This window comes from Octopus bimaculoides, chromosome 9, assembly GCF_046866305.1.
Source record: "Octopus bimaculoides isolate indiv1 chromosome 9, ASM4686630v1, whole genome shotgun sequence".
NCBI lineage: Eukaryota > Metazoa > Mollusca > Cephalopoda > Octopoda > Octopodidae > Octopus > Octopus bimaculoides.
In genome coordinates this window covers 37549779-37562178 of record NC_142936.1, presented here as the reverse complement: position 1 = coordinate 37562178, position 12400 = coordinate 37549779, and the positions used below count along the sequence as shown (strand labels likewise).

The 12400-nt window shown below is 37.5% G+C and overlaps 1 protein-coding gene across 2 annotated transcripts in view; it reads left to right on the top strand.

Annotated features, from left to right (window-relative positions):
* The window catches only part of LOC106867990 (protein tyrosine phosphatase domain-containing protein 1), a 67821-nt gene that overhangs the window by 21989 nt on the left and 33432 nt on the right, over positions 1-12400 (top strand). For both annotated transcript variants that reach the window (XM_014913076.3, XM_014913077.3), the window contains 5 exons: positions 1335-1415; positions 4864-4979; positions 6981-7002; positions 7391-7497; positions 10531-10618. In XM_014913076.3, coding sequence (XP_014768562.1) covers positions 1335-1415; positions 4864-4979; positions 6981-7002; positions 7391-7497; positions 10531-10618 — 414 coding nt within the window. The remainder of the gene's footprint in view (positions 1-1334; positions 1416-4863; positions 4980-6980; positions 7003-7390; positions 7498-10530; positions 10619-12400) is intronic.

The window sequence follows — 12400 nt, the reverse complement described above, 5'->3', positions numbered from 1 at the left end:
GAGGGATGATTGCCACTACGTGTTTATAAAAATTCTAAATAGCATCAATAGTGCCATCCTTAAAATACCCAATATAGCTAAAGTGTTTTATGTTTCAGTTTCCCTTTTGTTTTATCATCTACTTTTCCATGCTTGCATGGATTGGGCAGAGCTTATTGAGGAAGGTTTTCTACAACCAGATGCCCTTCTGTTACCAACCCTTACCTGTTTTCCAAGCAAGGTAGTATCTCCCCATGGCCAGACATTTTTACAGAATACTGGAAATGAATGACAGTGGCACTCATTTACAACTATTACATGATGTCAAGACCAAGGAGACACAAACGCACACACACACACATATAGCTTATTTCAATTTCCATCTACCAAATCCTGTCAAAAGATTTGTGTCAGCCCAAGACTATTGTAGAAAACCTGCCCGTAAGCACAGGCGTGGGTGTGTAGTAAGAATCTTAATTCCCTACCACATGGTTCTAGGTTCAGTCTCACTTTGTGGAACATTGTGAAGTGTCTTCCACTATAGCTTTGTGCTGACCAAAGCCTTATGAGTGGATTTGGTAGACAGAAACTGAATGAAGCCTTTTCACAGGAATTTTCAATAGCCGGATAACTGAAGAGATGTTGGCATGGGCTCCCACCCTGGCATCCGAAACTTGGAGTTTTATCATGGTTACTGAATAAGTGTCACATATTTTTACACACACACGCACACACACACATATATCTTTGTGTCTGTTTATTTCCCACCACCACTTGACAACCAGTGTTGGCATATTTACATCCCCATAACATAGTGGTTTGGCAAAAGAGATTGATAGAATAAGTGCCAGGCTTAAAAAACAAGTGCTGGGGGGTCAATTTATTTGCTTTAAAAAATTCTTCAAGGTGGTGCCCCAGCATGGTCACAGTCTAATGACTGAAACAAGTAAAACATAAAAGATAAGGTGCCACACATGAGGGCTCAACTTGAAAGTACATTGTTGGGAAACAATGGGAGAAGGTACTTTTCTCAATGTCATAAACCATAGAGCAGAAATTACGCACCAATTTATAGTTACCATCAAGTTATCTCTTCTCTTTTCCTACTCTGCTGTTTGGTAAACAATAAAGATGATTTGCTATGCAGTTAATTCTGTTCACTCAAGAAGCTGACTGCACTCCAGTAGGATCATAAAACTATAAGATAACTTTCTACAAAAGCCAATTTATTTCAAAAGTGTAGGTCTGTCTTAGACAAGTAATTGTAGAAAGAAAAAAATCAGGCATAAAACAAATGAAAGAATGATGTCTGTGTTCTTTGAATTCATACTAATAATAAAAGGGTTTTATTTCAGGGTATCTAAAGATATACTGGCAATGGCCAGACCTAATACAGAAGTTATGATAAAACATAGAATTGTTGATCAGTTTGTGAGGTAAGTTTATTTCAAATATTGTTAGATATGTCATCATTAGAGTATAACTTACAGATTCTCAATATATTTTATTTTATTTTGGAAGTGACTTTACATAACATCTTGCACATCATGTGTGTGTGTATGTATGTATGCGTGTGTGTGTGTATATATATATATATATATATATTACGAACCAGGTGATACACAAAGGAGTCATACCCAATGACTGGTGTAGCAGCATCATAGTCAACTGCTACAAAGGTAAAGGTGACACTTTAGATACAAATAATTACAGAGGCATCAAGCTGTTAGATCAGGTTATGAAAGTTACAGAGAGTGTCATAGCCCAACTAATTAGGGAGCGAATCAATTTAGATGAGATGCAGTTTGGGTTCGTGCCAGGTAAAAGCACTACTGATGCCTTATTTCTAGTGAGACAGCTGCAGGAGAAATACCTAGCTAAGGATAAACCTCTGTACCTGGCTTTCGTTGACATGGAGAAAGCCTTTGACAGGGTCTCCCGATCCCTTATCTGGTGGTCAATGAGGAAACTTGGGATAGAAGAATGGTTAGTGAGAGCTGTGCGAGCCATGTACAGAGATGCTGCCAGTAAGGTGAGGGTTGGAAATGAGTACAGCAATGAATTCCGGGTAGAGGTAGGGGTCCACCAAGGTTCCGTCCTCAGCCCCCTCTTATTTATCATAGTCCTCCAGGCAATCACAGAGGAGTTCAAGACAGGTTGCCCCTGGGAGCTCCTCTATGCTGATGACCTTGCCCTAATTGCGGAGTCACTATCAGAACTAGAGGAGAAGTTTCAGGTGTGGAAGCAAGGTCTAGAATTGAAGGGCCTTAGAGTCAACCCAGCTAAAACCAAAATCCTAATAAGTAGGAAGGTAGATAAAACACAAACCCCTTCAGGTAGATGGCCCTGCTCAGTATGTAGAAAAGGAGTAGGTAGTAACTCTATAAGATGTACCCGGTGCAAGCTATGGACACATAAGAGGTGCAGCAACATCAAAGGCAGGTTAACTAGCAAGTTAGTTTTTGTTTGTGGCAGATGTTCAGGTGCAATAAAGACTGTAAACAAACAGGAAACAACTTCTATCTCATTCCAGGGTGAAAAACTAGAGGTAGTCGATAGCTTCCGCTATCTGGGCGACCAAGTTAGTAGTGGGGTGGGTGCGCTGAAAGTGTAGCTGCTAGAATAAGAATAGCCTGGGCAAAGCTTAGAGAGCTCTTACCCCTGCTGGCGACAAAGGGACTCTCACTCAGAGTAAAAGGCAGACTGTATGACGCATGCATACGAACAGCCATGCTACATGGCAGTGAAACATGGGCTGTAACTGCTGAGGACATACGTAAGCTCGCAAGGAATGAAGCCAGTATGCTCCGTTGGATGTGTAATGTCAATGTGAATACCCGTCAGAGTGTAAGTATCTTGAGAGAAAAGCTGAACATTAGAAGCATCAGTTGTGGTGTGCAAGAGAGACGATTGCGCTGGTATGGACATGTGGTGAGAATGGATGACGATAGCTGCGTGAAAAAGTGCCACACCCTAACAGTTGAGGGAACCCGTGGAAGAGGTAGGCCCAGGAAGACCTGGGCTGAGGTGGTGAGGCAAGACCTTCGTACATTGGGCCTCACCGAGGCGATGACTACTGACCGAGACCTTTGGAAATGTACTGTGCGTGAGAAGACCCGGCAAGCCAAGTAAGATCGTTGCCAGTGCCCCTGGACTGGCTCTTGTGCGGGTGGCACATGAGATGCACCATTTTGAGCGTGGCCGTTGCCAGTACCACCTGACTGGCTCCCGTAGGATTTTCGAGTGAGATTGTTGCCAGTGCCCCTGGACTGGCTTGTGCGGGTGGCACATAAAAGACACCATTTCGTGCGGGTGGCACGTAAAAGCACCCACTACACTCTCTGAGTGGTTGGCGTTAGGAAGGGCATCCAGCTGTAGAAACTCTGCCAAATTAGATTGGAGCCTGGTGTTGCCATCCGGTTTCACCAGTCCTCAGTCAAATCGTCCAACCCATGCTAGCATGGAAAGCGGACGTTAAACAATGATGATGATGATGATATATATATATATATATATATATTTATATATATATATATTATTTAAAAGAGTTCCAACTCTGTCTGTTTTTTATGTTTTATTTATATTCTTATAAAATTAATGTGGGATATAGAATACGGAATATATCATATAATATAAATAGTAAAATGAAATGAAGTATTGAATGTCTTATTGAATATATAAAATATTGAGTATTAAATATAAAGAATTAAATATATATTATATTATATATTCCATATTCTATATCCCACATTAATTTTATAAGAATATAAATAAAACAAAAAACAGACAGAGTTGGAACTCTTTTAAATAATATATTCCTCTATACACGATCATACAAAACCCTTTTTTGTATATTTTTTATTCACATATATATATATACACACACACGTCTATATGAGTTAGAGGTTAAACAATCATCTAAGGGATAATAAATATCCAATATACTACTGGATGTATACCTATGTATTTATATCCAAATGCTTACTGTTGCAAGGCAATAGCACAATTGAATAATAGGTATGAGTTGGGGTAAACAGAAATTTACTCAGAATTTATAAAGCAAAGAAGAAAATGGAGAAGATAATTAATTAACAAACATCAGCCTGCAAACAGCCATTGGATCTATTTATGTATTATTCACTTATTTATTTCTATTCATTTATTTATTTACTTATTTATACATATGCTTGTAATCAATAAATAGATCCAACGGATGTTTACAGACTGATGTTTGTTAACTCATTATGCTCTCCGTTTTTTCCTTTGCCTTTATATATATATATATATATATATATATATATATATATATATATATAGATCGCTAGCCACTACACATTCTCTCCTTGTTTCTTTTTGTGTTCCTTTCTGTAGAAGAGCGTAGACTCAAAACGTTAAAGACTTTTTCACTTCCCGAGCATAATACTAATACATCTGTTCGTTGTCTACACCACCTGTTTTCATCTTTTGTTCTTTTGTGAATTCTCCCTATATATATATATATATATATATATATATATATATATATATATATGCATACAAAAATAAACAACTGGTCTATTTATTTTAGGGTATGCTCTTTCTGACTTATGATCTTATAATAAAGATATATATATATATATATATATATATATATATATATATATATATATATATATATATAGTGGCTGTGTGGTAAAAAGTTTGCTTCCCAACCACATGGTTCTGGATTCAATCCAGCTGTGTGACGTCTTGAGCAAGTATTTTCTACTATAGCCTCAGGCTGGCCTAGGCCCTATGAGTGAATTTGGCTGATGGAAACTGAAAGAAGCCCATCATATGTGTGTTTTTGTCCCTTACCATCACTCAAAAAATGTGTTACTTTTCTTCAAATTTTCCTTATTTCAGGTATAAAATAATGTCTGTAATAAATCTTCAAGAGACTGGAGAGCATGCTAGTTGTGGACCAGGTCTAGAACCAAGTGGATTTTCATATGACCCCCAAGATTTTATGTCATCAAACAGTATGGAAGTTATTTTCTTATAAAATTATTTTTGCATTTTTGAAATCTCATTTGTTCATTCAGGCAATAATTTTATAAATATATATATATATATATATATATATATATATATACTTTATGCTAAAAAGAAAGTTCGGTCACATGAGAAACAATCAAATGATACTTTGTTATAATTGATATTTTTAATCAAGATTTCCCCTCATTATTGGTAATATAAGCTCATCTGTCTGGAAAATTATTGATCCATCAGGTGTAAAGTTTTTCTGGTTTTCAAGCAAAGAGACATTCAAAATATCATTTTTAATCTTTTCACAATTAATAAACTGTTTTCCTTCTAAATAATGTGGCACTGATCTGAAACGATTATAATCAAATGGAGCAAGATAGAAAAGTAAAGACCATGATGCAAAACTTCCATATTTAGTGCCATAATCTTTTCCCAAATGACTTGGGCAATATGTGGTTTTGCATTATCATGTTAGAGCAACACTCTTTTATGACTGGCCAGCGATGGATGCTTTTTCTGCAAATTTTTATGCAACGCTTCCAATTGATGACAGTACTTCTTCACATTAAGTGTTTCATTTTGGTTTAAATCTTAATGGTAGACAACACCCTTCATATGCCATATCTTTTTTTGTGGGGTGTAGTCTTGATTTGGAGATGAATCCTCTGTTTTCTATGGAAAATCTTAAAACCAAAGTGCCATGTAAAAAGTATTAGTGCGGGTGCTGCTGTCACATAAAAAGCACTCAGTACACTCTGTGAAGTGGTTGGCATTATGAAGGGCATCCAGCCGTAGAAACCAAGCCAAAACAGACTATGGAATCTGGTGCACCCCCTGGTCTGGCCAGTTCCTGTCAAGCTGTCCTACCCATGCCAGCATGGAAAACAGACGATAAATGTTGATGATGATGATGATGATGATGCCAACCATTAGTTTCCATTGAATATGATTATAGAGAACCCACTTTTCCTCACTTTTTGTCATTATTTTTATAATTTTACACAGGAATAATAAAACAGATAGAATATTTAGGGCAGATATGGCTGATTTGAATGCTAAAGGGTTAAGCTGAGAAACAATCAGATGATGTGGAATCCACTGGCCAAGTTTAAGCACTTCTGCTATTTCATGAAGGTGTTTTATGATGGAACTGTGACTTTAATTGAACTTTTTGCTACTTCTGGTGCAGTTTGTTTTCAATTTTCCTCAGCTGCCGTTTTCAGTGGCTCAATATTGACAGAACTTGGTTATCCAGATCAAGGGGAATCTGCTATTAAACTAATGCTTTAATTTGGCACTTGATAACCTTCAGAGAGCATTGCATTTAGTCTATTTATTTTGGGACTCTAGAAGAAATTCTAGTATAGGAAAGCATGTCATTACTATACAAGAGGTTCGGAGTTCCTTAATGAAATGAAATGAATACGAGAGAACTAAGAATAGAGTCTTTTGGGATATATTTTCTGGACTTTAATTTTCGTACTCAGCTGACCACTATTACACACTACATATTTAAGCCTTCATACTTCCTGCATATCTTAATATATGACTAACAATCCATAATCCAGTTTATGTTATGGTCTGGATTGGAATGCCTATGTTCAGTCCACTGCAGGACAAAGGCCTCGGCAAGTTCTTTCTACCAACCATGGTCTGGTATGGAGGCTGTGAATTTGAACTTGAGATCATACTCATATGATGAGCCTATTCTGCCACATTGGCTTGATGTGACTTGGCAGAGGGATGCAGTTTTTTTTTTTTTAATACCTATACCCATACAGTGACAGAGAAGGCTCATCAAACCAGTGTGATCTCAAGCTCAAATTCATAGTCTCCACATCAGACTGTGGTTGGAGGATAGAACATGCAGGGGCCTTTGTCCTACAGTGGACTGAACAAAGGTAATCCACTCCAATCCAGTCCAGTTTTTACATTGATCAACATTTTGTATATTTGTGATTTAGTTTCAACATTGCATTTCTGTTTTATTTCAGTTTATTTCTACAATTTTGCCTGGTAAGTTGTAAGAATTATATTTAACTAATATATAATTATATCTAATTGATATATAATTGTATTTTACTGATATATAATTATATTTAACTGATTTATGATTGAATTTAACTGATATTTAATTACATTTTACTGATATATAAATATCTTTAGCTGATACTTAATAATCTTTAACTAACATAATTCTATTTAACTTATTTATAATAAGTTAAACATAATTAACTGTTATGTAATTATATTTGAAGACAAGCAGTCATTCTGAAGCAATATGGCTTTTCAATATGTTGATCAAAGCAATAATGGCAAATAAATATAACAATATAGTTAGAATATTAAATAAATTTCTAAATGAAGTCAATGTGATGTGTATCATGTTTTGATATTTTTATAGTCAAGATTATGGCACTTTGTCAAAAAGTAGGCTGTTGGATATGGTTCGAGTGATGCAGTTTGCTCTTACGCAAGGGAAAGTGGCCATCCATTGTCATGCTGGTTTAGGTAAGTCTTCTATGTTTGTTGTTATTTTTTTATATTGTTATTTATTTTAATTCTTCTGGTGGAGATTAAATGCCTCAATCTCCTTCTACACTGTTTCTGTCAAAGACTGTTTAACTCTATCAATGGCCCTCATCTATCTAGCTACATAGATAAATAAGTAAACACATGGAATTGATTAGAAACAGCAAAGCCACTGTCATCATCATCATTTAACATCCACTTTTCTAGGCTTGCATGGGTCAGACAGAATTTGTTAAAGCAGTCTTTCTACAGCTGGATGCCCCTCCTATCACAAACCCTCACTTGTTTCCAAGTAATGTAATATTTCCCCATGACCAGACATCTTTGTCATGGAAAAATAGAAATGAACAACATCTCTTATATAATACAGTTCTATATTTAAGAGATGAGGAATTCTGACGGATATTTGTCCTCATCTTGTTTGTTGTTAACACAATATTTCAGCTGATATACCCTCCAGCCTTCATCTTGGGGAAATTTCGAACCTGGGTTCTCATTCCTAAGGTATTTTTCGATATTATTATTATTCAGGTCACTGCCTGGGATCGAACTCGGAATCTTAGGGTTAGTAGCCCGCGCTCTTAACCACTATGCCATATGTCCATGGGCAATTATGGAGTGAATTTTAGGGCTTATAAATATAATATTTTCCTATCCTTCCTTAATACTGGTTCCCATATGCTACTCATATCTGCACTTGGTCTGCTTAGGAGGTTATTATGTCCTAGCATATGTGTTGCTTCTTTTAGTTTTTTTGTATTTTCCAGTGGTGTTCTCTGTCTATTATTTTAACTTCATCCCACAGGCGGAGGTGGTCTCCATTTTCCCATACATGATCAGCTATACCCGATTTATCAATATCTTCTCATGTCACAGATTTGCGATGTTCTTCTACCCTTATTTTGAAGGGCGGCATGTTTTGCCTTTGTATAACATAACACAGCTGCATGGGATTGAGTACACACAGTCTTTGATCATATTCTTTTCTATTGGTGATTTTACTCGAAGGAGATATTTGCTAAGTGTTGTTTTACTCTTGAATACTGTCCTGATGTCATATGGGCCGCATATCTTTTGTATCTTTTCGAAGTGGCCTTTCCATAGGGTAGACAGACTGTGGACAGTTTATTGGTTTCATCCTCTCTTTTCTTCATAATTGGAGTGGATAGTATGTTTTGGGGTTAGTTGTTGCTTAGTAGATTGTTAATGAGTTTGATCATTTCTTCGTGGTGTGTATCACGATCACTGCTTATATTCATGTTTTATATTCTGAGCAATCCCTCTCTTTACACAGTATCGATGGTGGGAGACACAGGATACCTATAGAAGTACTAAACTGCTGGACCTAGTCATGAAAATTACAGAGAAAGTTATAGCTCAATTGATTAGGAATAGAATTAAACTAGATGAGATGCAGTTTGGTTTTGTTCCTGGGAGAAGTACCACAGATGCCATCTTCATAGTGAGACAGTTACAAGGAAAGTATTTGGCTAAAAGTAAGCCATTGTACTTAGCCTTCGCTGACCTGGAGAAAGCTTTTAACAGGGTTCCCCACTCTCTTATTTGTTGGTCTCTAAGGAAGCTAGGAATAGAGGAGTGGTTTGTTAGAGCAGTTCAAGCCAAATACAGCGGTGCTGTCAGTAAGATGAGAGTTGGCCTTGAATTTAACGTATAAGTTGGAGTACACCAGGAATCAGTACTTAGTCCACTCTTATTCATCATAGTGCTCCAGGCCATAACAGATAAATTCAAATCTGGATGCCCATGGGAACTACTATATGCTGATGATCTTGCTCTTTTTACAGAATCTGAAGCAGAATTGGAGAAGAACTTCCAGATTTGGAAGCAAAACTTGGAATTAAAGGGCCTTAAAGTTAACTTCACTAAGACTAAAGTTGTTATTAGCAACTCTCCCTTCTCTTGTTTTTCCTCTGACTAGGTAACCAAGTATCTCTTTTACATCAGCACACTTGTTTCTGGCCTTTTTCTTGTACCTCTCTCTCTATGGGTAACCATGTACCTCCTCTATAGCGAGACACCTATTTCTGCCTTTCTATTTCTCTGTTACCCTCTAACCTTTCATCATTTGATACTAGATTACCTCATCTACTGCCCCCTCTGTTGTGGCAAGACACCTGCTTCTGTCTCTCTGTCTCTTTGTTACACTCTAACCTTTCATCCACTAACACAAGTTCCCCTCCTCAAAAGTCCTGCCCCTCTCATAATTTCTTGTCTTGTGAGTTACTTGGTTACCCTGCCAGTGCTGGTGCCACATTAAAAGCATCCAGTCTACACTAACGCGGTTGGCGTTTGGAAGGGCATCCAGCTGTAACAGTCATGCCAAAACTAACCTCATCTGTGCTAGTGCCACTTAAAAAGTACTGAGTCCACTCTGCAGAGTGGTTGGTGTTAGGAAGGGCATCCAGCTGTAAAATCCCTGTAAAACGGACACAGTAGCCTGGGGTAGTTTTTCTGCCTGTCTGGCTCCTGTCAACCATCCTACCCATGCATGCATGGCGTGGATGAAGAATGTTAAATGATGAGATATATATATTTATGAATTTGTGTTGCAAGGTTCCTGACGTGAAACCGTGTGTTGAAACAGATATTGTATTTTAGGATGGTCATTTTTTTTATATTGCCAAATAAATAACACACGCACTATATATTTGTTCTTTACTCATTTATTATTGTTCTTATTCTAACTCATGTCCGTTGTCTGGGAATCTTTCATTACACATCTGTGACCTCTCCAGTAATACTTTCCATCCTCGGGTGTGCTCTTGCTCCACTTAGTCCATTCTCACATATAGAGTGCATGTGTTTATTTGGCAAAAAAAAAAAAATGACCATCCCGAAATACAACAATATATATACGTACATACATACATATATATATTTATACATATATGCACACACACACACACACGCATTTGTACATTCATTCACTCATTTCAGAATTGTATTTCATGCAACATATTAAATATGTGTCTTCTTTCACCTAATATTTAGGCAGAACTGGGCTGCTTATCTGCTGTTATCTTGTGTTTACATACAGAATATCAGCAAACAAAGCCATCACTTATTTGCGGGAAAAAAGGTGAGCTAAACATAATTCCTTTGACTTCCAGACACAGATAGATAGATCACGTATGAAACAGCCAGACAGTGTGTGTGTGTGTGTGTGTGAGAGAGAGAGAGAGAGAGAGAGAGAGAGAGAGAGAGAGAGAGAGAGAGATAATGCATATGTGTGTGATGGTATTAACCATTTTGCTGCAGAAATCAGATATATCCACTCAAAATTCCATTAGCCTTAGCTGTTGAGTTCAATTTTATATCCCAATCTATCTTTTGTTACGAAATGTCATGTTTGAAACTGTTTTCTGTTGAGAGAGATGTCAAGTTTATTGAGGCAACGTGACTTGCAGAAAATACCAGCTCTATTTTTTGGTAGATGCTTAACATCATTACTGGAATAAACATGAAATTTAATTTTGTAGTTAAAGAGTTAAAGTGGTGCTGAAGCTTGAGTAGAAAACACATTGATTTTTGGTTTACAAGGTATAATAGCTGTCAAGTTAGCATGCTGGATTATATTGTGGTCTCTCTGTTCTAGTTAGTCTGACCTGTTTATGGTTGAATGTTCTGTAGTAGTAGTAATAACTGGTCAGTTGTACCAAAGCAAGCTTCTTAACGACACAACCATGCCTGAGAGAGGGAGGTTTGGTAGTACAAACAAGGTGAATAGAACTCAAAAATTAATATATATACAGAGTGTAAATTGTTGCCATTTTATATTTTTAATTTCACACATGTGCATTGTTTGTTTTTGATTTTGTCAACTACACAGTATAGTAGGGTCAGTTGGGCATTGTCTGTGAGAAAAACAGTACCATGATGCAATTCACTCTGATATGCTGTACTGCTTGGCATTCCTGCTGGAAACTCCAATATGAAGATTTCAGAGTGTTTAGGTGTCAATCTGAGGACAGTGCAGAGGATTCAGAAAGAGTTAGATGAGTCTAATGGTGATTATGAAGGTATGGCAGCTTGGAAAACTTACTCTGATTGGTCGGATAAAAAAAGGACTCCTGAATTTGTTGGTGAGGTCCAGGCCATGATTGACAATGATCCCTCCAAGTCAATCAGGTCCATCGCCAGGGACATGGGAGTGTCTGAGTTTCTTATCAGGCAGGTAGCACATGAAGACATTCAGTGTTCTTCATACAAGATGAGAAAGGGCCAATTTTTATCCCAAGCCATCAAGGACAAGAGGAAAGACAGCGCTATGAATCTTTTGAACAAACTCAAGCACCCACTCCAACCGAACATGCTGTGGGGTTTTTTTTTCAGATGAGAAAAATTTCTGCCAGGATTAGATGGTGAACACACAGAACAACCGTTGGTTTGCTGTGTCCCAAAACATGTACTGAGAGTGATAAAAATCAAACATCCAGTCAACATCATGGTGTTTAGAGTGATCACTAGTGATGGCGACATTATGCCTCCTTTCATCTTCCCAGATGACTTCACACTCAACACAGAGGCTTACATTAAGTGCCTGGAGGTGGTGCTGCTGCTCTGGGTGTAGCAGGTGGCTACTGGTAGACCCTATGTCTGGCAACAGGACTCTACACCATGTCACACAAACAGGAGAATCCAGTCATGGCTGTCAGACAATTTCTGCGACCACATCACCCCTAACATATGGCTACCTAACTCCCCAGACTGCAACTCCCTTGATGATTATGTGTGGAGCGCAGTTGAGCGAGAAACCAACAAAACTTGTAACACCAACAGCAAGGATTATGGCAGCATTCACCAACTTAAACAAAGAGACTATCCAAAAGAGTTGCAGGAGATTCCAAAGTTGTCTGGAGGC